A 27480-nucleotide genomic window follows, 5' to 3' on the forward strand; every position below is an offset into this window, starting at 1 on the left:
TCATTTATCATTTAATCCCGGGTTGAGAATGTTTATGAATAATTCTTCCTTCTTCCTCCGGAGAAAATCATTTTGACGATTGACCATATACAATGGAAATATTTTAAATCGTCCATTAGAACAACGATGGAAATGGTCGTTTGCCCTGATGAGTGTTAAATCTTCATGGTTGGTTTGCTGTCTATGTAAAGTCATTCTAGTCCGCAGTTCATTTTTTGTCTCTCCAACATAGAATTCCTCACAATTTGAACATATGAGAGAATAGATGACGTTTGAACTTTTACAAGACATATTTTGCCTCACAGTAAAATGCTTTCCATTTTTGAAATAAATTGAACTTTCTTCTATTAAATTTGGACAAGTCATACATCGTTTATCGGTACATTTTTTTACAATTGGCACAGTTTCATTAAAGTCAAATTTTGAAGATGTTAAATATCGTTTCAGACTTTTCGACTGTCTTTTGCTGTTGATAATCTTCTTTTTCTGTAAGACCTTGTCCATTCTTTCACTTTTGTGTAAATTTGTTTCAATTTGTCGCATGAAACTAAAAATGTCATAATCTCGCGGATTATAAGTTGTGACAAACGGAATAATTTTGTTTAAATTGTTCGATGATTCCTCGGTAGTTTCGGATCGCCGTGATTCTGTAACAATTGGTCCTTTTGTCAGTGCCTTTTGAATTCCGTAATTTATTACTTGTTCCGGGTAGTGTTGCTTCTTTAAATACGCTTTTAATTCTTCCAGTCTTTTATTGCGTAATATGTCTGTGCTTGTAATAGTGATTATTCTTGACGCTAGATTAAAAGGTATATTTAATTTAACATGTTTTGGATGGTTTGAGTAAAAATTTAAATACATATGTGTATCAGTGTCTTTAGAGAAGATATCTGTGACAATTTCATTGTCTTCCGTTATAATGACCAAAATATCCAAAAACGGCATTTCCCTGACATTTCTGTTAATAGTGAAATGAATATATGGATTTAAAGAATTTAAATCAGAATGAAAATCTGAGACAGATATATCCGAATTCCAAATTATAAAACAGTCGTCAAGAAATCGTTTCCAGTTTTGACGTATGTAAATGGCAAATTCATTTCCGTACTTGTGACTCATTTTTTCGTATAATAATTGTTCCAAATATCCAAGTACCAAAGTGGCATATGAAGGCGCCATTTTAGTACCCATAGCTGTTCCTTTTTTCTGATGATAGTATGTTCCGTTAAAGTAAAAAATATTTCTTTCTAGTATAAGTTTCAAAGATGCAAGGATAAATTCTTTTGTTAATCTGTTTTCAATGACGTTTTCCGTATTTTCTAACCAATATTTTACGGCTGTAATTCCTAAGTCATGAGGAATATTTGTGTATAGGCTGACAATATCAAAAGTAATGAGTTCTGAATTCGGGTTTACAGTTTTAGGTAGATGATTTAAAAATTCCAAATCGTCTCGTATAAAACTTGGAACTTCACGACATAAAGGTTTAAGCACAATGTCTATAAAATGGCTTAAATTCTGTGTAACACTGTTGGGTCCACCCACAATTGGTCGAAATTTTAAATCATTTGGTGTTAAAAGTTCGATGTATTCACTGTTTTGTTCTGATATCGCATTTGAAATTTCCTCACTTTTGTGAATTTTTGGTAAACCATAGAAATAGCTTTCTGAAAATTTAGAATTTGAAATGTAATCTATCTCTTCTTTAAACAATTCCGTTTCATGTTTCTTTAGTAATTTCTTAATCATTGTACTTGTTTGTCGGTCCAATTTTTTATCTGTCACCTCATAAGACATTTCATCTTGTAACATATTTAAAATACTATCTCTGTAATACTCACGGTCCATGATTACAACTGCATTACCTTTATCCGCTTCTTTTATTATTATTGATTTATCTGATTTTAAATTTTGTAAAGCTGTTTTCTCCTCTCGGGTTAAATTGTCCTTGACATTTTTATTGCTTGTAAGTGAATTTGTTTTTAATGTTTTAATAGTTTCTTCTAAATCTTTATCTTTTGTTGGTCTTGGAATCCAGTCTGATTTATTTCTTACCAGTGGTTTATTTTCTTCTTCTTCGTTTTCTTCATTATCCTTACAAAAAATATAATTTATCCTCAATCTTCTGCCAAATTCATCAATGTCGGCTCCAAGTTGTGTTTTATCCTCATTAGGTGTTGGTGTAAATTTTAATCCTCTTTTTAAAAGATTTATTTCCCTTAATTGTAATTTTCTATGCGACAAGTTTATGATTCTAGGGTGAATTTTATCCGTGTTTGTTAGGCTATTTCCTTCGGGAATGTCTCCTCGTAATTCGTGTTGACTGATGATTGAATTTGGTTCCGGATACTGCGGTCTGTTGTCCCTCCCCCTTTGTCGTTCATCCTGCGTTGTCCTAAAAAATGGTTCTGTACGTTTTGTCCTATGTATATAGTACCATTATCATTTACAAAATTTTGTTGTCTTCTATGTGGTTCAGGATTTCTTCGTAATCTCAAATTATAGTTATTTTGATTCGCATTTGTTGTTTGTTTAGAATAACGGTTTTGATTTTGATGACACTTTGGTTTATTCCGGGGCTGGATATTTGTGTGCGGAGTATGTGATACATGTACTACTGCTTGATTTGTTAAGTTATCATCGGTATTGTGTGAAGTTCCGGGATAATTTCTTTGTACTTTCCTTTCTTTACGTGGAAAGGTTTTCTTTTTATATGCGTCACCAACCTGTGTGTTTTCTTCAGTAACGAATAAATCACCAAAATGGTCTTCGTATTCTTCAAGCCATAGCTGTTTCCTTTCCCAGATTTGTACAGATTTAATTTCTTCTTTTTCACAATCAGATCTCCATAAATTGTTAATACTTTCTGTGATTTCGGCGTTAAATTTTGCAACAAAAGTTTCGAACATTTCTTCATCTATTTGTTTGTAGTTATGTTCATATCTGTTAGCTTTATTTTTCAAAAGTTTAATTTCAACCTCAAAATTACGAATGGCATATATATATATGTGAGGCAAAATATGTCTTGTAAAAGTTCAAACGTCATCTATTCTCTCATATGTTCAAATTGTGAGGAATTCTATGTTGGAGAGACAAAAAATGAACTGCGGACTAGAATGACTTTACATAGACAGCAAACCAACCATGAAGATTTAACACTCATCAGGGCAAACGACCATTTCCATCGTTGTTCTAATGGACGATTTAAAATATTTCCATTGTATATGGTCAATCGTCAAAATGATTTTCTCCGGAGGAAGAAGGAAGAATTATTCATAAACATTCTCAACCCGGGATTAAATGATAAATGATATTCTAATTTTAACGTAACATTTTAAAGTCTTAAAATGACATTAGTAGTCTCCCTTGTATTTGTTTACGTCATACTATTGTTAACGTCAATCAATTGTTTTATTTATATACAAGTCACATTACCTGAAGATCTGCGGAAGCAGTGAAAGTACTAGTAAAAAAGTGATGCATTGAAACCGTTTTTATCTTTTAATAATTTTCTTATATATATATATATATATATATATACAACTCGTCTAACCATCAACCCAACAATGTTAGATCTGTAAATTTGCTTTCGCAAATTTTTGGTTCTTCCCTCGCCGGGATTCGAACCCATGCTACTGTGATATCGTGACACCAAATCGCCTGCACTGCAGCCGCCCCGCTAGACCACACGACCACCTGGGCTCTACAAAAATAAAGCTGTCAGTGGCCGTGTGTTTCCTTTTCTCGTCAGTTTAAATCTAACGGCGTACTACAGTACATGATATATAAGGCATGAAGATGCTATTGTTACAGATCAGCTAAATTATCTATAGTAAAGGATCCTACAAATTAATGTAATATACAGTCACAGAAAATAATTATATTTATAAGTACGTCTGAGTCAGTGACAACTCTACAACAAATGTATCCATCGGATCGCCATCAATGATGGTGATACATGGCTGTGTACATAATGTATATACAACTCGTCTAAACATCAACCCAACAATGTTAGATCTGTTATATATATATATATATATATATTATATACAACTCGTCTAAACATCAACCCAACAATGTTAGATCTGTAAATTTGCTTTCGCAAATTTTTGGTTCTTCCCTCGCCGGGATTCGAACCCATGCTACTGTGATATCGTGACACCAAATCGCCTGCACTGCAGCCGTCCCGCTAGACCACACGACCACCTGGGCTCTCAAAATAAGAGCTTTCGGTGGGCATGTGTTACCTTTCCACGTCAGTTTTAATCTAGCGGCGTACTACAGTACATGATATATATAAGGCATGAAGATGTTATTGTTACAGATCAGCTAAATTATCTATAGTAAAGGATCCTACAAATTAATGTAAGATACAGTCACAGAAAATAATTATATTCATAAGTACGTCTGAGTCAGTGACAACCCTACAACAGATGTATCCATCGGATCGCCATCAATGATGGTGATACATGGCTGTGTACATAATGTATATACAACTCGTCTAAACATCAACCCAACAATGTTAGATCTGTAAATTTGCTTTCGCAAATTTTTGGTTCTTCCCTCGCCGGGATTCGAACCCATGCTACTGTGATATCGTGACACCAAATCGCCTGCACTGCAGCCGTCCCGCTAGACCACACGACCACCTGGGCTCTCAAAATAAGAGCTTTCGGTGGGCATGTGTTACCTTTCCACGTCAGTTTTAATCTAGCGGCGTACTACAGTACATGATATATATAAGGCATGAAGATGTTATTGTTACAGATCAGCTAAATTATCTATAGTAAAGGATCCTACAAATTAATGTAAGATACAGTCACAGAAAATAATTATATTCATAAGTACGTCTGAGTCAGTGACAACCCTACAACAGATGTATCCATCGGATCGCCATCAATGATGGTGATACATGGCTGTGTACATAATGTATATACAACTCGTCTAAACATCAACCCAACAATGTTAGATCTGTAAATTTGCTTTCGCAAATTTTTGGTTCTTCCCTCGCCGGGATTCGAACCCATGCTACTGTGATATCGTGACACCAAATCGCCTGCACTGCAGCCGTCCCGCTAGACCACACGACCACCTGGGCTCTCAAAATAAGAGCTTTCGGTGGGCATGTGTTACCTTTCCACGTCAGTTTTAATCTAGCGGCGTACTACAGTACATGATATATATAAGGCATGAAGATGTTATTGTTACAGATCAGCTAAATTATCTATAGTAAAGGATCCTACAAATTAATGTAAGATACAGTCACAGAAAATAATTATATTCATAAGTACGTCTGAGTCAGTGACAACCCTACAACAGATGTATCCATCGGATCGCCATCAATGATGGTGATACATGGCTGTGTACATAATGTATATACAACTCGTCTAAACATCAACCCAACAATGTTAGATCTGTAAATTTGCTTTCGCAAATTTTTGGTTCTTCCCTCGCCGGGATTCGAACCCATGCTACTGTGATATCGTGACACCAAATCGCCTGCACTGCAGCCGTCCCGCTAGACCACACGACCACCTGGGCTCTCAAAATAAGAGCTTTCGGTGGGCATGTGTTACCTTTCCACGTCAGTTTTAATCTAGCGGCGTACTACAGTACATGATATATATAAGGCATGAAGATGTTATTGTTACAGATCAGCTAAATTATCTATAGTAAAGGATCCTACAAATTAATGTAAGATACAGTCACAGAAAATAATTATATTCATAAGTACGTCTGAGTCAGTGACAACCCTACAACAGATGTATCCATCGGATCGCCATCAATGATGGTGATACATGGCTGTGTACATAATGTATATACAACTCGTCTAAACATCAACCCAACAATGTTAGATCTGTAAATTTGCTTTCGCAAATTTTTGGTTCTTCCCTCGCCGGGATTCGAACCCATGCTACTGTGATATCGTGACACCAAATCGCCTGCACTGCAGCCGTCCCGCTAGACCACACGACCACCTGGGCTCTCAAAATAAGAGCTTTCGGTGGGCATGTGTTACCTTTCCACGTCAGTTTTAATCTAGCGGCGTACTACAGTACATGATATATATAAGGCATGAAGATGTTATTGTTACAGATCAGCTAAATTATCTATAGTAAAGGATCCTACAAATTAATGTAAGATACAGTCACAGAAAATAATTATATTCATAAGTACGTCTGAGTCAGTGACAACCCTACAACAGATGTATCCATCGGATCGCCATCAATGATGGTGATACATGGCTGTGTACATAATGTATATACAACTCGTCTAAACATCAACCCAACAATGTTAGATCTGTAAATTTGCTTTCGCAAATTTTTGGTTCTTCCCTCGCCGGGATTCGAACCCATGCTACTGTGATATCGTGACACCAAATCGCCTGCACTGCAGCCGTCCCGCTAGACCACACGACCACCTGGGCTCTCAAAATAAGAGCTTTCGGTGGGCATGTGTTACCTTTCCACGTCAGTTTTAATCTAGCGGCGTACTACAGTACATGATATATATAAGGCATGAAGATGTTATTGTTACAGATCAGCTAAATTATCTATAGTAAAGGATCCTACAAATTAATGTAAGATACAGTCACAGAAAATAATTATATTCATAAGTACGTCTGAGTCAGTGACAACCCTACAACAGATGTATCCATCGGATCGCCATCAATGATGGTGATACATGGCTGTGTACATAATGTATATACAACTCGTCTAAACATCAACCCAACAATGTTAGATCTGTAAATTTGCTTTCGCAAATTTTTGGTTCTTCCCTCGCCGGGATTCGAACCCATGCTACTGTGATATCGTGACACCAAATCGCCTGCACTGCAGCCGTCCCGCTAGACCACACGACCACCTGGGCTCTCAAAATAAGAGCTTTCGGTGGGCATGTGTTACCTTTCCACGTCAGTTTTAATCTAGCGGCGTACTACAGTACATGATATATATAAGGCATGAAGATGTTATTGTTACAGATCAGCTAAATTATCTATAGTAAAGGATCCTACAAATTAATGTAAGATACAGTCACAGAAAATAATTATATTCATAAGTACGTCTGAGTCAGTGACAACCCTACAACAGATGTATCCATCGGATCGCCATCAATGATGGTGATACATGGCTGTGTACATAATGTATATACAACTCGTCTAAACATCAACCCAACAATGTTAGATCTGTAAATTTGCTTTCGCAAATTTTTGGTTCTTCCCTCGCCGGGATTCGAACCCATGCTACTGTGATATCGTGACACCAAATCGCCTGCACTGCAGCCGTCCCGCTAGACCACACGACCACCTGGGCTCTCAAAATAAGAGCTTTCGGTGGGCATGTGTTACCTTTCCACGTCAGTTTTAATCTAGCGGCGTACTACAGTACATGATATATATAAGGCATGAAGATGTTATTGTTACAGATCAGCTAAATTATCTATAGTAAAGGATCCTACAAATTAATGTAAGATACAGTCACAGAAAATAATTATATTCATAAGTACGTCTGAGTCAGTGACAACCCTACAACAGATGTATCCATCGGATCGCCATCAATGATGGTGATACATGGCTGTGTACATAATGTATATACAACTCGTCTAAACATCAACCCAACAATGTTAGATCTGTAAATTTGCTTTCGCAAATTTTTGGTTCTTCCCTCGCCGGGATTCGAACCCATGCTACTGTGATATCGTGACACCAAATCGCCTGCACTGCAGCCGTCCCGCTAGACCACACGACCACCTGGGCTCTCAAAATAAGAGCTTTCGGTGGGCATGTGTTACCTTTCCACGTCAGTTTTAATCTAGCGGCGTACTACAGTACATGATATATATAAGGCATGAAGATGTTATTGTTACAGATCAGCTAAATTATCTATAGTAAAGGATCCTACAAATTAATGTAAGATACAGTCACAGAAAATAATTATATTCATAAGTACGTCTGAGTCAGTGACAACCCTACAACAGATGTATCCATCGGATCGCCATCAATGATGGTGATACATGGCTGTGTACATAATGTATATACAACTCGTCTAAACATCAACCCAACAATGTTAGATCTGTAAATTTGCTTTCGCAAATTTTTGGTTCTTCCCTCGCCGGGATTCGAACCCATGCTACTGTGATATCGTGACACCAAATCGCCTGCACTGCAGCCGTCCCGCTAGACCACACGACCACCTGGGCTCTCAAAATAAGAGCTTTCGGTGGGCATGTGTTACCTTTCCACGTCAGTTTTAATCTAGCGGCGTACTACAGTACATGATATATATAAGGCATGAAGATGTTATTGTTACAGATCAGCTAAATTATCTATAGTAAAGGATCCTACAAATTAATGTAAGATACAGTCACAGAAAATAATTATATTCATAAGTACGTCTGAGTCAGTGACAACCCTACAACAGATGTATCCATCGGATCGCCATCAATGATGGTGATACATGGCTGTGTACATAATGTATATACAACTCGTCTAAACATCAACCCAACAATGTTAGATCTGTAAATTTGCTTTCGCAAATTTTTGGTTCTTCCCTCGCCGGGATTCGAACCCATGCTACTGTGATATCGTGACACCAAATCGCCTGCACTGCAGCCGTCCCGCTAGACCACACGACCACCTGGGCTCTCAAAATAAGAGCTTTCGGTGGGCATGTGTTACCTTTCCACGTCAGTTTTAATCTAGCGGCGTACTACAGTACATGATATATATAAGGCATGAAGATGTTATTGTTACAGATCAGCTAAATTATCTATAGTAAAGGATCCTACAAATTAATGTAAGATACAGTCACAGAAAATAATTATATTCATAAGTACGTCTGAGTCAGTGACAACCCTACAACAGATGTATCCATCGGATCGCCATCAATGATGGTGATACATGGCTGTGTACATAATGTATATACAACTCGTCTAAACATCAACCCAACAATGTTAGATCTGTAAATTTGCTTTCGCAAATTTTTGGTTCTTCCCTCGCCGGGATTCGAACCCATGCTACTGTGATATCGTGACACCAAATCGCCTGCACTGCAGCCGTCCCGCTAGACCACACGACCACCTGGGCTCTCAAAATAAGAGCTTTCGGTGGGCATGTGTTACCTTTCCACGTCAGTTTTAATCTAGCGGCGTACTACAGTACATGATATATATAAGGCATGAAGATGTTATTGTTACAGATCAGCTAAATTATCTATAGTAAAGGATCCTACAAATTAATGTAAGATACAGTCACAGAAAATAATTATATTCATAAGTACGTCTGAGTCAGTGACAACCCTACAACAGATGTATCCATCGGATCGCCATCAATGATGGTGATACATGGCTGTGTACATAATGTATATACAACTCGTCTAAACATCAACCCAACAATGTTAGATCTGTAAATTTGCTTTCGCAAATTTTTGGTTCTTCCCTCGCCGGGATTCGAACCCATGCTACTGTGATATCGTGACACCAAATCGCCTGCACTGCAGCCGTCCCGCTAGACCACACGACCACCTGGGCTCTCAAAATAAGAGCTTTCGGTGGGCATGTGTTACCTTTCCACGTCAGTTTTAATCTAGCGGCGTACTACAGTACATGATATATATAAGGCATGAAGATGTTATTGTTACAGATCAGCTAAATTATCTATAGTAAAGGATCCTACAAATTAATGTAAGATACAGTCACAGAAAATAATTATATTCATAAGTACGTCTGAGTCAGTGACAACCCTACAACAGATGTATCCATCGGATCGCCATCAATGATGGTGATACATGGCTGTGTACATAATGTATATACAACTCGTCTAAACATCAACCCAACAATGTTAGATCTGTAAATTTGCTTTCGCAAATTTTTGGTTCTTCCCTCGCCGGGATTCGAACCCATGCTACTGTGATATCGTGACACCAAATCGCCTGCACTGCAGCCGTCCCGCTAGACCACACGACCACCTGGGCTCTCAAAATAAGAGCTTTCGGTGGGCATGTGTTACCTTTCCACGTCAGTTTTAATCTAGCGGCGTACTACAGTACATGATATATATAAGGCATGAAGATGTTATTGTTACAGATCAGCTAAATTATCTATAGTAAAGGATCCTACAAATTAATGTAAGATACAGTCACAGAAAATAATTATATTCATAAGTACGTCTGAGTCAGTGACAACCCTACAACAGATGTATCCATCGGATCGCCATCAATGATGGTGATACATGGCTGTGTACATAATGTATATACAACTCGTCTAAACATCAACCCAACAATGTTAGATCTGTAAATTTGCTTTCGCAAATTTTTGGTTCTTCCCTCGCCGGGATTCGAACCCATGCTACTGTGATATCGTGACACCAAATCGCCTGCACTGCAGCCGTCCCGCTAGACCACACGACCACCTGGGCTCTCAAAATAAGAGCTTTCGGTGGGCATGTGTTACCTTTCCACGTCAGTTTTAATCTAGCGGCGTACTACAGTACATGATATATATAAGGCATGAAGATGTTATTGTTACAGATCAGCTAAATTATCTATAGTAAAGGATCCTACAAATTAATGTAAGATACAGTCACAGAAAATAATTATATTCATAAGTACGTCTGAGTCAGTGACAACCCTACAACAGATGTATCCATCGGATCGCCATCAATGATGGTGATACATGGCTGTGTACATAATGTATATACAACTCGTCTAAACATCAACCCAACAATGTTAGATCTGTAAATTTGCTTTCGCAAATTTTTGGTTCTTCCCTCGCCGGGATTCGAACTGTTCTAGAACAGTTCTCCTGAAAGATTTAATGAGAGGTTAGAAGTGATCTCCACTGTACCTCTAGCCAATGTAGAAAAGTAAACGCATAACAATACGCATATATATATAAGTGTCTAAGAATGTAACTTTAACACACTAATGAGTGTTATAAAATTAGTTTGTTATATTTCATATATTATTCACGCAATATTTCGCTAAACAAATTAGCTTCATCGGGCGTGTGTATCTATCTAGGTGAAATCGGATGCATGACAAAAAATATCGTTGTAGCTTGACGGCTACACAAAATTTGTGTAAAAGTTTAACATATTGATTGATGGGGTATATAAAACATATTTTTGCCGTTTATTGTACATAATAATTTTTAAATCTAAACAAATAGTTGTTTGAGTTAAATAGAATGAAATTCATGATTTATTCCTTTGGTTTTGGGTAGAACACAAATATCAAATTGACGCCTCAGACACCGGGTGTAAAGTCCAGCAGATTTATGAAGCGTTGGGACGATATTTTATTCAATTGGTCATTCCGACTTCTTCAACTCTTACTCTCCTTTTCTATCTACGGCTACAAACAAATTAATTCGGAAATGAAACGTATATAAAAACATCTCTGTCTGTTACTCCAGAAGACATGGACGCAATTCAAAGAAGACTATCCGACATTCAAGGAATAGAGAAACAAAATTTCAAAGCTAAACAAAATAAAAAGTTCAAACGAGACCAACAAAGTTCCGAATTTTGGTTTCAATGGATGTGTGTTCTTTATACACAAATATTCCAAAAGATGAAGGAATTGCCGTGTGTGAAAAAGCATGGAATACTCGAAAGGATAAACATCCCCAAACTGACTGTCTAGTTCAATTGCTCAAGCTAGTGCTTGAAAATAACAACTTTATTTTCAACGACAAGCACTTTTTACAGATTGACGGAACTAGTATGGGAACAAAAATGGCACCTTCTTTTGCCAACATTTTTATGGGGGATCTCGAAGAACGCATCCTTTTGAGTGTGCCATACAAACCCTTGTCATGGCTCCGTTTTATTGATGATATTGACATGAAATGGAACGATACTGCAGAACATTTGCAAGATTTCCTAGATCATTTTAATCAGTTCCATCACTCAATTAAATTTACATCTGAATTTTCAAGCGAGAAAATTGCTTTTCTCGACACCACCACATTTGTAAAAAAACGGGGTCATGACAACTGATCTCCACACAAAGAAAACTGATAAACACCAGTTCCTTTCTCCAAAACGTTGTCACCCGAAACACTGCTCCAGGAGTATACCTTACAGTCAAGCCATCAGACTAATCAGACATCACAGACGCTTTTGATAAAGCCCAAGAAAAAGATCGAGCTAGCCTCATGGAATACAAAGATATGACGACCCGTGCAGATAGAATTCCGTTTGTCGTAACCTTCCATCCCGATTTGACAAATATTTCATCTACTATCCGAAAGCACTGGCGTCTTATCGAAAATGACTCTTCCTTAAAAGAAATTTTTCCATCACCTCCTGTAATTGCCTCTCGTAGACCCCAAAATCTCAAAGACATACTTGTGACATCAAAAGTAAAGAAACAAGAAACTTCTAAATTTGGGTGTTACAAACAATGCGGTAGAAGCAATTGTAAGTGCTGTAAAGCCGCAAACACTGACCACTCTTTCAGCAGCACAGTAACAAAGCAGCGATACAACATCTATGTTACATCTAATTGCAAAACGGAAAATAGTATTTATATTCTTACTTGTGGAACTTGCAAGCTGCAGTATGTTGGTGAAACAGAAACTACATTCAACATCAGACTTAACAATCACCGGTCGTTCTATACAAAAGGAAGAAACCATCCAAATTTCGAGACACCTCTTTAGAACAGGACATACTTTTGATAATATCACCTTTCAAATAATTGAGGTAAATCAAAATTGGGACTCCGAAAGGAGAACACAGAGAGAAAGATTCTGGATGCATCAGCTACGTACTCTTGAACCTGATGGACTTAATGAGAGGGATGAAAAACAGTTCTACCCAAAACCAAAGGAATAAATCATGAATTTCATTCTATTTAACTCAAACAACTATTTGTTTAGATTTAAAAATTGTTATGTATAATAAACGGAAAAAATATGTTTTATATACCCCATCAATCAATATGTTAAACTTTTACACAAATTTTGTGTAGCCGTCAAGCTACAAAGATATTTTTTGTCATGCATCCGATTTCACCTAGATAGATGCACACGCCCGATGAAGCTAATTTGTTTAGCGAAATATTGCGTGAATAATATATAAAATATAACAAACTAATTTTATAACACTCATTAGTGTGTTAAAGTTACATTCTTAGACACTTATATAATTTAATTTAGTAACTGCATCAGTTTATTTACAAACTGATCCACACCTAGATAGATTGAATGTTGATTGTTGCTATTTTAAGACACTATATATATATATAAAAGTCTATAAAAAAGACCAACCAGCAAATTTGCTATGTACCGGATCGTCTAGAATAGGCGATACTATGCAGATAAGGAAAAAATTATATCAGTATAGTTAAAACTTGTGATACTTGAAGAAGGCCATTTGTTGAGCCGAAATATTTGTCAACACGATTTAATAACAACATTTTCGTATTATAACATCTTATATCAGTACCGTTGTGCAAATCTTTAGACTGATATATATATATATATATGAACGAGTCTAAATTGAAAAAATACGTTCAAACCTATGATTGCGTTGGATAAAAACCGCAAATTTCGTCGTAGAAGGGTCTAAATACAGCACAAACAACATTTTCCAAAAGACCAAAAAAGTGAAAAAGTATATTTAAACAAAACGCATTTGACTAACAGGTAGAACAACTGATGTTCTTCAACCCTGCTGACTGCCATTGGCGATTGCCAAATAAAATTGATACCAAGATGTAACAGAATGGATCTTAATATAACTTTAATACTAAACAAAAAAAAATAAACTTGTGGCCAAGATGTTATGCCACAAACATAAGGTGTCGATATTTTTTAAGTACACCAGATCCGGATTTCGACAATAAATGTCTCTTCAGTGATGTTCGGAATCGAAACGGTATTTGGAAGGCCATATAATTTACCCTCAATTTAAGATAGACTCTTGAATTTTAAGAGTCAATATAGTTTGAACGGATCATATAAACCGGAGGGAAAATATGATACAAGCCCAAACGAAAAAATATAAACAAGTCTTAATTGAAAACTACGTTCAAACCTATGATTGCGTTGGATAAAAACCGCAATTTTTATACGTGTGCATGTAAAACAAATTTCGTCGTAGAAGGGTCTTAATACAGCACAAACAACATTTTCCAAAAGACCGAAAAAGTGAAAAAGTATATTTAAACAAAACGCATTTGACTAACAGTAGAACAACTGATGTTCTTTAACCCTGCTGACTGCCATTGGCGATTGCCAAATAAAATTGATCACAAGATGTAACAAATTTAATACTAAACAGAAAAACAATTAACTTGTGGCCACGATGTTATGCCACAAACATAAGGTGTTAATATATTTTTGTACACCAGATCCGGATTTCGACAACAAATGTCTCTTCAGTGATGTTAGAGATCGAAACGGTATTTGGAAGGCCATATAAAATGTACCCTCATTTTTAGATAGACTCTTGAATTTTAAGAGTCAATATAGGATGAACGGATCATATCAACCAGGAGGGAAAATATGATACAAGCCCAAACGAAAAAATATAAACGAGTCTAAATTGAAAACTACGTTCAAACCTATGATTGCGTTGGATAAAAACCGCAATTCTTATACGTGTGCATGTAAAACAAATTTCGTTGTAGAAGGGTCTAAATACAGCACAAACAACATTTTCCAAAAGACCAAAAAAATTAAGAAGTATATTTAAATTAAAAAGTATAGATTGAAAACAACGTTCAAACCTATGAATTAGTTGAATAAAAACCGCAATTTTCATACGAGTGCATGTAACAAATTTCTTTGAAGAGGTTTCTAAATACAGCACAAACAACATTATCCAAAAGACCAAAAAGAGTGAAAAAAATATAATTTAACAAAACGAACTTGACTAACAGGTTGAACAACTGATGTTCTTAAACACTGCTAACTGCCATTGACGGTTGCCAAATAAATTGATCACAAGGTGTAACAAAATGGAGGCCCTATATTAATTCAATACCAAGTAGAAACAATAAACTTGCGACAAAGATGGTAAACCACAACATGAGGTGCTAAATTTTTACACTATATCCGGATTCTGAAAACTAATGTCTCTTCAGTGATGTTAGGGATCGAGAAGTATTTGGAAGGCTATTTAATTTACCTCAATTTAGGATAAATTCTTGAATTATAAATAGTCAAATTAGGATGAACGGATCATATAAACCGGAGGAAAAATATGATACAAGCCCAAACGAAATAAAAATAAAAAGTCTAAATTGAAAACAACGTTCAAACCTATGATTGCTTTGGATAAAAACCGCAATTTTTATACGTGTGCATGTAACAAATTTCGTCGAAGAGGGGTCTAAATACAGCATAAACGTTACAACATTTCCAAAAGACCAAAATGAGTGAAAAAAATTAATTTAACAAAACGCATTGGACTAACAGGTTGCACAACTGATGTTCTTCAACCCTGTTGACTGCCATTGACGATTGCAGAAAAAAGTTATCACAAGGTGTAACAAAATGGATCTCTATATCAATTCAATACCAAGTAGAAACAATAAACTTGCGGCAAAGATGGTAAACCACAACATGGGGTGCTAAATTTTTACACCATATCCGTATTTCGACAACTAATGTCTATTCAGTGATGTTAGGGATCGAAAAGTATTTGGAAGGCCATTTAATTTACCTCAATTAAGGATAGACTCTTGAATTTTAAAGAGTCAAAATCGGAAGAACGGATTATATAAACTGGAGGGAAATATATCAGTACGGTTCAGACGTAATTATAAATTATAATTATTTTCTGTGACTGTATATTACATTAATTTGTAGGATCCTTTACTATAGATAATTTAGCTGATCTGTAAGAATAACATCTTCATGCCTTATATATCATGTACGGTAGTACGACGCTAGATTAAAACTGACGTGGAAAGGTAACACCCGACCACCGAAAGCTTCATTTTTATGAAGCCCAGGTGGTCGTGTGGTCTAGCGGGACGGCTACAGTGCAGGCCATTTGGTGTCACGATATCTCCGTAGCATGGGTTCGATCCCGGCGAGGGAAGAACAAAAAATTTGCAGATCTAACATTGTTGGGTTGATGTTTAGACGAGTTGTATATAGATATATAGATTATTACATTGATACAAGTGGATTATCGGAATTATCCAATCGAGATAATTAAATGATCAATCTTAAAGTCCGAGCCTCGGCGAGAACTTTAAAATTTATAATTCAACTATCGAGATTGGATAAATCCGATAATCCACGCGTTACTATGTAATAATCTGTTTCTCTAATGATTAAAAGATAAATCTCCTTTTTTCTAAACCAAAATCCCCTTCGACTGCCTTCCACTTTCCACGAAGGTGTCAATTTCATTAACACCAGGGTCGAGTTCAATGTCGTAGCAGCTACGTAGCGGCTAACACTATTTATGTTACAGCTAGTCTAAAGCTACACATTCAATTGTCAAAATCTACGTAGCACTACGTAGCTTCTATGATATTGAACGAAGCCCTGTTAGAACATTTTGATAATTTCAGGGAGCTGAGAAAGGTTATGACCCTTTGACTCAGCCAATCATCTTCTGAGATCACCGGCAACCACACATTGATTAATTTTTTTTATACAACGGATTCGGAAAGGGATATTTTTCCATAGAATTAGACAAATATAAATATATCGTTTAGACGAGTTGTATATAGACATACATATATATATACAACTCGTCTAAAAATCAATCAAACAATGTTAGATATATAGATTCTACCACTGCATCGAGTGTAATACGATATTTATTTACTCGAGACAGTTAAATTTTCAAATTTATAAAGCGAGGCTCGCCGAGCGTTTTAAGTATTTAAAATTTAACTATCGAGGGTGGATAAATATCGTATTAGACGAGATTTGGTGGTAGAATCTGTTTCTCTAATGATTCTCAAACAATACGCAGGCAATTTATTCCTTCTTTGCGATTGATCTGCAAAAAGATGTGTTCTTTCTATGTGAAGTCACGATAGGAAATTCAGAGAAAAACAAGAAAAGTCGACGTCACATTCGGATTTTAACCAATGAAGAACTGAGATCAAACGAACCACACGTTGATTCATTTTTTTATACAATGGGTGCAGAAAGGGATAAATTGACGAAGAATTAGAGAAATATAGATTCTACCACTGCATCATCGAGTGTGATACGATATTTATCCACTCCAGACAGTTAAATTTTCAAATTTAAAACGCGAGGCTTGCCGAGCGTTTTAAATATTTAAAATTAAACTGTCGAGAGTGGATAAATATCGTATTACACGAGATTTGGTGTGGAATCTGTTTCTCTAATGATTTTCAAACAATACGCAGGCAAACTTATTGCTTTTTTGCGACTGATCTGCAAAAAGATGTGTTCTTTCTATGTGACGTCATCAGGCATGGTCGCCTTTTTTATGCCGTCACAATAGAAAATTTAGAGGAAAACAAGAATATTCGACGCCATAATCAGATTTTAAACAATGAAGAACTGAGATCAAACGAGCCACACCACACGTTGATTCAATTTTTTAAACAATGGGTGCAGAAAGTGATTAATTGACAAAGAATTAGAGAAATATCTATATACAACTTGTCTAAACATCAACCCAACAATGTTAGATCTGTAAATTGGCTTTCGCAAATTTTTTGTTCTTCCCTCGCCGGGATTCGAACCCATGCTACTGAGATATCGTCACACCAAATCGCCTGCACTGTAACCGGCGCGCTAGACCACATACGATAAAGATGAAGCTCTCGGTGGAAGGGTGTTACCTTACCACGTCGGTTTTTATCTAGCGTCGTACTACAGTACATGCTATATAAGGCGTGAAGATGTTATTTTTTACAGATCAGCTAAATTATCTATAGTAAAGGATTCTACAAATTAATGTAAGATACAGTCACAGAAATAATTATATATAAGTACGTCTGAGCCAGTGACAACTCTACAACAGATTTATCCATCGGATCACCAGCAGTGATGGTGATACATGGCTGTGTACATTATGTATATACAACTCGTCTAAACATCAACCCAACAATGTTAGATCTATAAATTAAGCATTTATTTTGTTCTTCCCTCGCCGGGATTCGAACCCATGCTACTGAGATATCGCGACACCAAATCGCCTGCACTGTAGCCGTCCCGCTAGACCACACGACCACTATATATATGTATATATATATATATGTTTTTGGTTTAGTTGTCCATGTTAAATGTTGGGAGAAAAAAGTCAAAATTTGACAAGATGTGTCAAACATGCGGTATATTTCTGAACTATCTTCTGTTTGATTGAGATAGTTCTGTTTTGTTGTACCTATGTTTAGTATTACAAAAATATGAAATACTTGGGCTTTACTGTCCATATAATGTTACTTGACGGTTAACAGTTACTGTTACAAAAACTTTGAATTTAAATAATAATAATTTCGGGACCTGTTTATAAAATTAAGAATGAAAATAGGGAATGTTTCAAAGAGACAGAAAGCTGATCAAAGAGCAGAAAGCAGCCGAATGCCACCAATGGGTCTTCAACACGTGGAGAAAAACCCACACCCGTAGGCGGACTTTAACTGGCCCCTAAACAAAATGTGTCAACTAGTTCAGTAAAAATGGACGTCACACCAAATTCCACAACTTACAAATGAACTAAAATTATAAAACATACCAGATTATGTTTAAGACCAGAGGCCCCTAGCTTGGTACAGGCAAAAAATGCGACAAGGGTTAAACATATTGTGTGAGATCTTAATTTTACCATTATGCATCTATTCAATGAACAATAAACAACACACATCAATACGCACAGTTAAAATCGGTTTAAAAGAAGTCCGAGTCCGATGTCAGAATAGGTAACAACAAAAAAAACTAAGCAAAATGACAATGCTACATAAATTAACATGGGACTACAAGTAGTTATTGACATGCCAGCTCCAGAACTAAATCAAACTGATTGAAAGAATATGTCTTCATCCTATAAAAATCAAGCACACACCCTCCTATGGAACGCCATAGCTGTCTTACGTGTCCTTTTTATTATACGAAGATGCTTTTCTATTATACGAAGGTGCTTTTCTATTATACGATGGTGGTTTTTTATTATAAGCGGTCGAAGGTGGTTTTCTATTATACGATGGTGGTTTTCTATTATACGAAGGTGGTTTTCTATTATACGAAGGTGGTTTTCTATTATATGAAGGTGATTTTCTATTTTACGATGGTGGTTTTCTATTATACGAAGGTGGTTTCTATTATACGAGGGATGTTTTCTATTATACGAATTATACATAGGTGGTTTTCTATTATACGATGGTGGTTTTCTGTTACACGAAGGTGGTTTTCTATTATAATATGAGGAAGGCGCTACCTTAAATACCAGCTTTATACATGTAAAATTGAGAATGGAAATGGGGAATGTGCCAAAGAGACAACAACCCGACCATAGAAAACAGCAACAGCAGAAGGTCACCAACAGGTCTTCAATGTAGCGAAAAATTCCCGCACCCGGAGGCGTCCTTCAGCTGGCCCCTAAACAAATATATGTACATATTTATGATATACCTATAAGTTGTAATGCTAACTATTAAACAAATATTAAGACAATGTCCTATATATATTGATTGGTTGTTGGTTGTTTAACGTCCAGTGGCAAATATTTCATGCATGTTCAGAACGAATGTCCCAGGCTACATTAACATATTGTTTATGTCTAATATAAAATGATAATTTCAGATGGAAATTGTTTAGGGAACGATCATTGAACTTGAAAAGGCAGGAGGGGTTATGGTATTTTTCCTAAAAAAAAATCCTAATTCCCAAATTGATGAATAAAAAATCTGTTCAAGCAGAGGACAAAAAAAATATTCTGAATCCAGACCTTCACCAAAAATGATTTTATCTTTTGGATATGCAAAATTTGATCAAGTGTTTTGTACATTTTCTGATAAATTTTCACACAATAAGTGAAACATTCAAACAGGCTAAACTAAATGTTTATTACTGAAAGTTTCAAACAATGACAAGTGTTTTATTTACCAAATAACTCATGTGTTTCTGTGAGAGAGAAAATACTTCCAAGTAACATGCCCTGTATATACATGTACCTATCAAAGTCATGGTATTCTCATGGGTTATCATAATCTTCCCATAAAATCCAATTTTGGACAATATGGGAGCATACAATATATACAGTACTAAATGTACTACTAAGACTCGAGTCTCCTTTTATGATTAAACTTACAGAGAGAGAGAAAACAAAACAGAGTTTTTTTCTGTGTTCCCATGGTTAGACGGAACTTTTACGCTAAATGTGTTATCGTTAATTATGATTTTGTGACTTTTAAATGAAAAACCTGTGATTATTCAAGTAATTTGTTTTGACCTCACTGATAATGGAAAGTTGAAGCAGACAAAAACATGGCGTCAGATGTTGTTCTCCTAACTTCGGTAATTTCCGTGGTACAACGAAATTTAAATAAGCTACACAAGTTACCAAAATTTCTGAATTCTTGATTTTGTAAACAAACAAAAATTCAAGCTTGTGTTGTTAACATTATTAGGGAAGCATTTCCGTCACAAGATGGTGTTTATGAAGGCTTCAAAGAATGTGAAAGTGACACGTCAGACTCGGAATAGTTGTAAAATAGACATATGCTAGATTTGAGGCTCAAAATATTCTTTTGTTTATGTATAGATAAAATATATGTGTCTGCTTTAATTCTTTCATGTTCACATTTAGTTGAATTATACAATATACTTTTACTATTGTTCACTGTTGAAGGCCATACAGTGACTTATATAGCTGCTTAAGTCCACTTCATTTGGGTACGTGTCTCCCAAGAAAACAAACCACAACTTCTTATTCAAGTTTATCAAATGACTCATCTTTTTGCGAAAGTTTGGTATGCAAAAGTACAAAGTTATAAATGAGTGTCTTGCAATATCGAAGTGATAATCTATTTGTCAGATCTCTTATATCTTTTGACGAAATCAAACCATCATGGTATATTCTGCATTTGTATAGACCGTAGTGTACTAAAATGATATTCATATTATACATGTTAAATTAATGAACAAATAATAAACCTATCTTTTTATTGTTTTCCGCCCATGTCTGCTCATCGCCGGAAATAAAGTTTCTCGCACGAAAAAATGGTATTAATTCCAGAGTCAAAATTTAAAGAACCATGTTTTCTGGTATTGTACGAAAGAGAATTGACCTAACAAAGGAATTGCTATCTTAGGCTGTTAGTAACACATGTAGAGCAGTGGGTCGTTGTTGGACATATAAATCTTAGAAAGTGTATCATCTGTTAAATTTGCAGGACACTGAAAGGGGAAGTCCCATACGGAAGTAGGTGTTGAAAATGATTTTTTTATATCCAGTGACACATATTACATGCGTATGCTTGAACGTTTGATACATCATTTACTCTCAAATTGCAAAAACGAAAACTTCCACTTGTATTTATAGTACTATTTGTATTTTTATCAATCTGATGAGTTAAGCCTTTTTCAACTGATTTGTATAGTTCGTTCATATGTTGTACTGTGACACCACTGTCTAAGGTTATGGGGGGTTGGGATCCCACTAACAATATCTATGTATGTGCCTGTTCTAAGTCAGTGGTCTGTAATTCAGTGGTTGTCGTTTTTTAATGTGTTACCTATTTGTTTTTCGTTCATTTTCTTTTAAATAAATTAGGCTGTTTTCTTAATTTTTTCGTTTGAATTGTTTTACATTGCCAATTAGCTGACTTTGCGGTAGGGGCTTTGCTTGTATTGGATGGTCGTACGGTGCAATTATATAATTTAGTCCATCCAAAGCGATCTTTATTTAACTATTTATGCTCTCATCAAAATATTTTAAATCTCACAACGCATAAATACTTCAGCTATTTGAAAAAAAAAGATATTTTAAAAAATTGACAGGAAATTTAAGGATCTTCTTGGAATGGAATCGAAAAATTACGAATAGATATTCTTTTCAAGTGTGAAAAACGTCAACCAAATTTATTCATAATCGGAAACGTCCTTATTAAAAAAGTCTTCGTCTCACAACGTATAATAATTTAGCTATTTGACCAACGATGTTTAAAAACAAAAGACAACGAATTTAATGTCATCTTTCCCTATTTTTGAATGTAATGATAAGTCTGTTCAACTGGCAAGAATACCCCTAAAGCGGACAAACAGTTTATTCTTTAAATTGCTGTCATTGAGCATCAAGAAAGAAAATAAATCCCGAAATTGATTTGAAACTTTAATACTCAATAGTTTTCCTAGAAAATATTCACATCCCTTTGGGATTATTAGTGTACGTCCAGTTGCATATATATAACATGAATGTCGGAACAATTGTGATAATGACGAATTTCTTCCTGTATTCGAGAACCATCTAATTGATATATAAATCTGTGATTTTACTATGTTCATAACTTCGATGAACCAAAGCAAGTTATATATCGACCTGTATTTAAATCAAATTTGTTCTCTTCGTCTTCTTCTTCTTCTTTTGGTATACAATAGTCTATCGAATTCGTAGATTACATACTGTTGGCATACGTGGACTAGTCTATTTACAAAACTTTTACCCCAATTTACACAAAATGTCCGTTTCTTTCTTATGTTCAAAGAATACATGTATATATTTTAAATTGCGCTATAGTTCCGTAACTTGCTATCCAGGCGTATAAACGAATCGTTGAAAAGTGCGTACATTTTTTAAATCAATATTTCTGGTATGTTCCAATCTGTCCTTTACTATTGACAACGAGTATATATTACATTTTCCCAAATTCACCCTTGGAAAAAATATGTAAATAGATTTTTATTTCTTCAAATCTTTTTTTTGGAGGGTATTATATATATTTTTATAAATAATATTCTTTACACCAGAAATGTTATTTATAAACAAGCGTATGAGTTAAGTAATGACTCACTTTCGGACACGCAAGACAGAGTTGTATATTATACACCTGATAGTTCCAAATAGAAAGTTATAAGTTATCGGCCATGTACACTGATCAATACCTACAGAAGTGAAACGATGCATGAACTTGCAAGCCCGACAGGAAATCGCTTGAATACCTGGACGTGTCACCTCATACCCCTCACAATACATTTGGGAGTAATACCTTTAGCCATGTTGGTGATTAAATGAGGGAAGATCCGAATTTATTTGAATAAAGTTTATTACTTTAAAGAATTATGAACGAATTAGATTTTCGAAAACAATTTTCACGGAACACTTATTTAAGATTTTAACTTTGACTTTTTAACTAATTCCAATATTAACAATTTAAAAATAACAGACTATAGTTATTTAAAAAAAATAAGAACATTTTCCGTATCAAGTTAGTTAGTCAGATAAAACAACCGTACGATTGACAAGATATCGACACGCAATTACGACTACATCGGTTAATGTAGTTTTGGTTCTTTGTGGTTTATAGACATATCGTGATTATAATCGTAGAAGATGACAAAATGGCGGAACGCAGAGAATTGATACTCAAAATTTAAAATCGATGGGGATCTCTTATCTAGCGGAATAAAACTTTCATATCTATAAATTTGAGAAATTTTATACAGAATGGACATAATATCAATTTTTGATTTTTTTTGCGAAGTTTCCCTTTAACATCGAAATTATTCAGATCTGTCCCGTATTTCAAGCTCGCGTTGAAACGTTAAATTCGGCCGCCATTAAAAAAAATAATCGTACGAGATTTAACGAGAGTGACGAAACTTTTCAGATGGGTCGTGTAGAGAGAGTTATCGTTCTTTATTCCAAAACGATGCTTCTACCATAAGTGCCAGCTAAAGCTGCCATATAAGATTTTTGACCAGAGAGAATATTACACTGACACATGCAGAGTTGATACCAACAACATATCTGAAATAGACACTTCAAATTAACAATGAGTTTATAATAAATATATTTTCTTTATTTGATTATTAGACTTTAATATATGTCACTGAGTAATGGTAACACATGGAAACCTTAAGATATAGGAAGGTTTTGAACATTTAGCTCTTTGTGGTTCTATACTGTTGTAATTGTTAGTATTAACGCTGTGGTATTTTTAATGATATTATATTACAGATGTATTTGTCAATCCTATGGAAGAGAAACAACAAAAAGAAGAATAAAAGATGAAATAAAACATGAAAGTGCAAAACGGATAGAAACAACGTGAAATGATAGAACAAAAGACAACACAAATTAAAATAACAGTCTTACAGTCGTGACTATTCACATTAATCATGTTCACTAACCAACATGGTCACTTCCGGCTATTTCAATAAGTCATGTGAACTTAATTCAATTGTCAAAACGACAAATGTGCATAGTCATTTAAACAATCCAATTCGTTATAACGGGTATAAAATAACTTCGGGTCATTTTTACTTCCTAACATAGTCTTAACTACCACCCTACTTAGTCAAATGTGACTAACCATCTTGTCAAACGACTAAGAGCATAGTCAAAATGATAATAGTGCAATGTCATCAAGAGGACAGTCAAAATGACCAATTAAATTGGTCAAATTGACAAATTTAGATTTTCAGGGTACGAATAGTAACAGTATTCAAGATATTATTATTGAATAACTGTCTCGGGATTTTTTATGAGATTTTTCACGTTTACGCTAACTTTTACAGTAGTTTTTAATGACCTCACAACGTTGATTCCAAACTATAATAGATGGAGGACGATATTTCGGTTCTTTCTTAAGAAAAGTTTTGACCTCACGGTCTTCGACGATGTTTAGGTCTGTTGTAATGACATGACCATAAGGGACCGGTGCAAAAAGAAAATTGTCTGAAATAATTCTCTTGATCCCATGGTTACTGGTAGAATAAAAATGTGCTTGTCCCATGTACTTTACCTAGTAAAAAAAGTGTTTGTCCCATGTTAAAGCACAAAAATATGATCAAAGTTGTGGCTACCTTTCATGCTACAATGCATTTGGATAGCTGAAAAATAGTGCTACTTTGTGTGAACTGTATCTATATTGCTGTTATAAAGTAAACAAAACAATACATATGATAAGCATATTTGATTGCCAACACAGGAGCCCAAACAGATGACAATATTTTATTGACTATATTGATACTTGCAATATTAAACAATTAACATGTATGAAGTGTATCATGGTACAATACATTTTTTTCAAAAATTATGCAGCTTAATTTAGAATCTGACTGTTCTAAATTAACAGTGGGAAGGTAAATTTTCCAAAAATATTTTTACAAAAACATTTTTTTTTTCTGCTTAGAACTAAAAACAAATCACCCATTATTTGAATATAAAGGCATACCAGAAGAAGTGCACATCTCGAGACAGTTAAATTTTCAAATTTAAAACGTTAGGAATGTCAAAATAGCATCAAAATTAAAGAGGTGAACATCTGTAACTTCCACTCACAACAATATTGTATTTTAAACATTTTTTTTTACAACAAGTGGGAAAAAGGAAAATTTACTATCTCAACATATATACAGCTTGATTGATTATATATTTAGATTTGGCCATTTAGAGCTTGTTGTGTGTGGGTTCCAGATTTGTTCTGACCTTTGCATGAATATTCAAATCATTTCTTTTGGTAGTATGCTACTGTATTGGTAAATTTCTACAAACCTTCTTTTTCTACAGCCAGTATGTCTTATAAAAAAAGATTTTTCATTCTACAATGTCTGTAGAATTTGCATAATCATGATAATAACATTTATAATTAAGGTAGTTCAGGGGTTCATCACTGACCATCATTTCTTAGCATGTTAGATTTTTTTTTATTATTTAAGGAATTATGGTCTACATGCTCAAAATGAAACATTAAAACAATTCATTTTGTTTAATTATAGTTGCACTTTTAATTGCATGGCCATTTTAAAAATTTCTGTTTCCATCCAAGGGAGATAATTTGTAAAGAAAGTACATGGAAATCACCCGTTTTGTCAATTTTCTTTTAAAAAAAAGTATGACTGGTTACACCACATTTCTTTTTATTGAAAATTTAAAGCATATGTAATGGAGATTTTCACAAATTTTCAGAATTTTCACTATAAAAAGACCAAAAATTCACACTTTTCAAAGAACTTTTAAAAAAACAAGAATTGCTAGATGCTCATGATGTTATTTTTGTTTGTTAAATATTTATCAAATTTTTTTTTTTTCATATACAGACATTGTTTCAAAAAGATCATGTCCCATGATTGCCAATAATGAAAGAAACATTGAGTCCCATTCCTGTAAACACTGCAAAAAGTGCTTGTACCATTAGCTTGCACCGGTCCCATGCATCAATAAATTTTGACCGGTCCCTAACCATAAACATGTATCTCCATTTACATATGACAATTGAAAACATAAGTTATAGACAATTTTTGACAATTTTGACTCCTTTCCAGAAAGAATTTTACCCCCAGAACGATATCATTTTATTGTTTATGTCAATTTTCTAGAGGATATCTTCCAAGTTCGCCATATATCATATACGATGGTGAAGAAGATTTTAAATGTAAAAGCAATAGGTGGACTTTTTCGATGATTTCGTTATTGCTAAAATAAAAACATACTTCGCACCCGTACAATAAAATAGGCTTTTTCATTTTATCGAATAATTCTAGTTGCGTTTTGATTGCAAGGCCGTGGTTTCTGCCTAACGCTAGAACCTCATAGAAAGCCTTCGTAGTTTTGTTAGCTATGGATGGTTTCGCTCTCTTAAAATTCCCACTTCTAGCTAAGTCTATCCCTATATAATTAAAACTATTCACTATTTCTAATTCTGTTCCGTTTAAATTGAAATTAAGGTTTCTTGGAAGTGTTCCTTTAGAAAAAACCATGATTTTACTTTTATCAGCATTCACTTTAAGTTTCCATAAAGTACAATAATCTTGAAATGAGTCAAGTTGCCTTTGGAGATCTGCAGCTAATTCAGCCATTAGCACAGTATCATCGCATATAAAATTACAAATAATTTCAAATATGTATTAAGTTTGATTTCAATTTCGTTAGATATCGTTTGCAGACCATTTGAATTACAGTTTGATAAATATGACTCGAGGTCGTTCATAAATAAGGCGAAAAGAAATGGAGATAAATTTTCCGCTTAGCGTACCCCGTTCAAGTTCTACACGGGGGAAAATCTGACTTACAATCATTATAAGAAATACAATACTCTTCACCATTATACATATCTACAATTATATTATACATGTTACCATTCATATTATTCACTAGCAACTTGTACCATAGTCCATCCCGCCAAACTTTGTCGAAAGCTTTTTCAAAATCAATAAAAGAGCAAAACATTTTTTCTTTTTGTTTTTTAGAATTTCAAAAAAGTTAAAAATTATAAACAAATTATCGGTTGTTGAATAGCCCTTGCGAAATCCACATTGATTTTCGTTTAAGATAAGAAATTCGTCTGAAAATTCAGTTAATCGCTCACT

The 27480-nt window shown here is 34.8% G+C and overlaps 1 protein-coding gene across 1 annotated transcript; it reads right to left on the reverse strand.

Moving 5' to 3' along the window:
• LOC139522571 (uncharacterized) lies at positions 1–26970 on the reverse strand. The gene is made up of 2 exons (XM_071316071.1): positions 26693–26970; positions 1–2422 (listed from the first exon to the last, which is right to left on the reverse strand). Exons 1-2 carry the CDS (start codon positions 26968–26970, stop codon positions 1–3), a joined length of 2700 nt encoding a protein of 899 aa, XP_071172172.1.
• Positions 26971–27480: the final 510 nt, after the last annotated feature.

The sequence above is a fragment of the Mytilus edulis genome, chromosome 1, assembly GCF_963676685.1.
Source record: "Mytilus edulis chromosome 1, xbMytEdul2.2, whole genome shotgun sequence".
Taxonomy (NCBI): domain Eukaryota; kingdom Metazoa; phylum Mollusca; class Bivalvia; order Mytilida; family Mytilidae; genus Mytilus; species Mytilus edulis.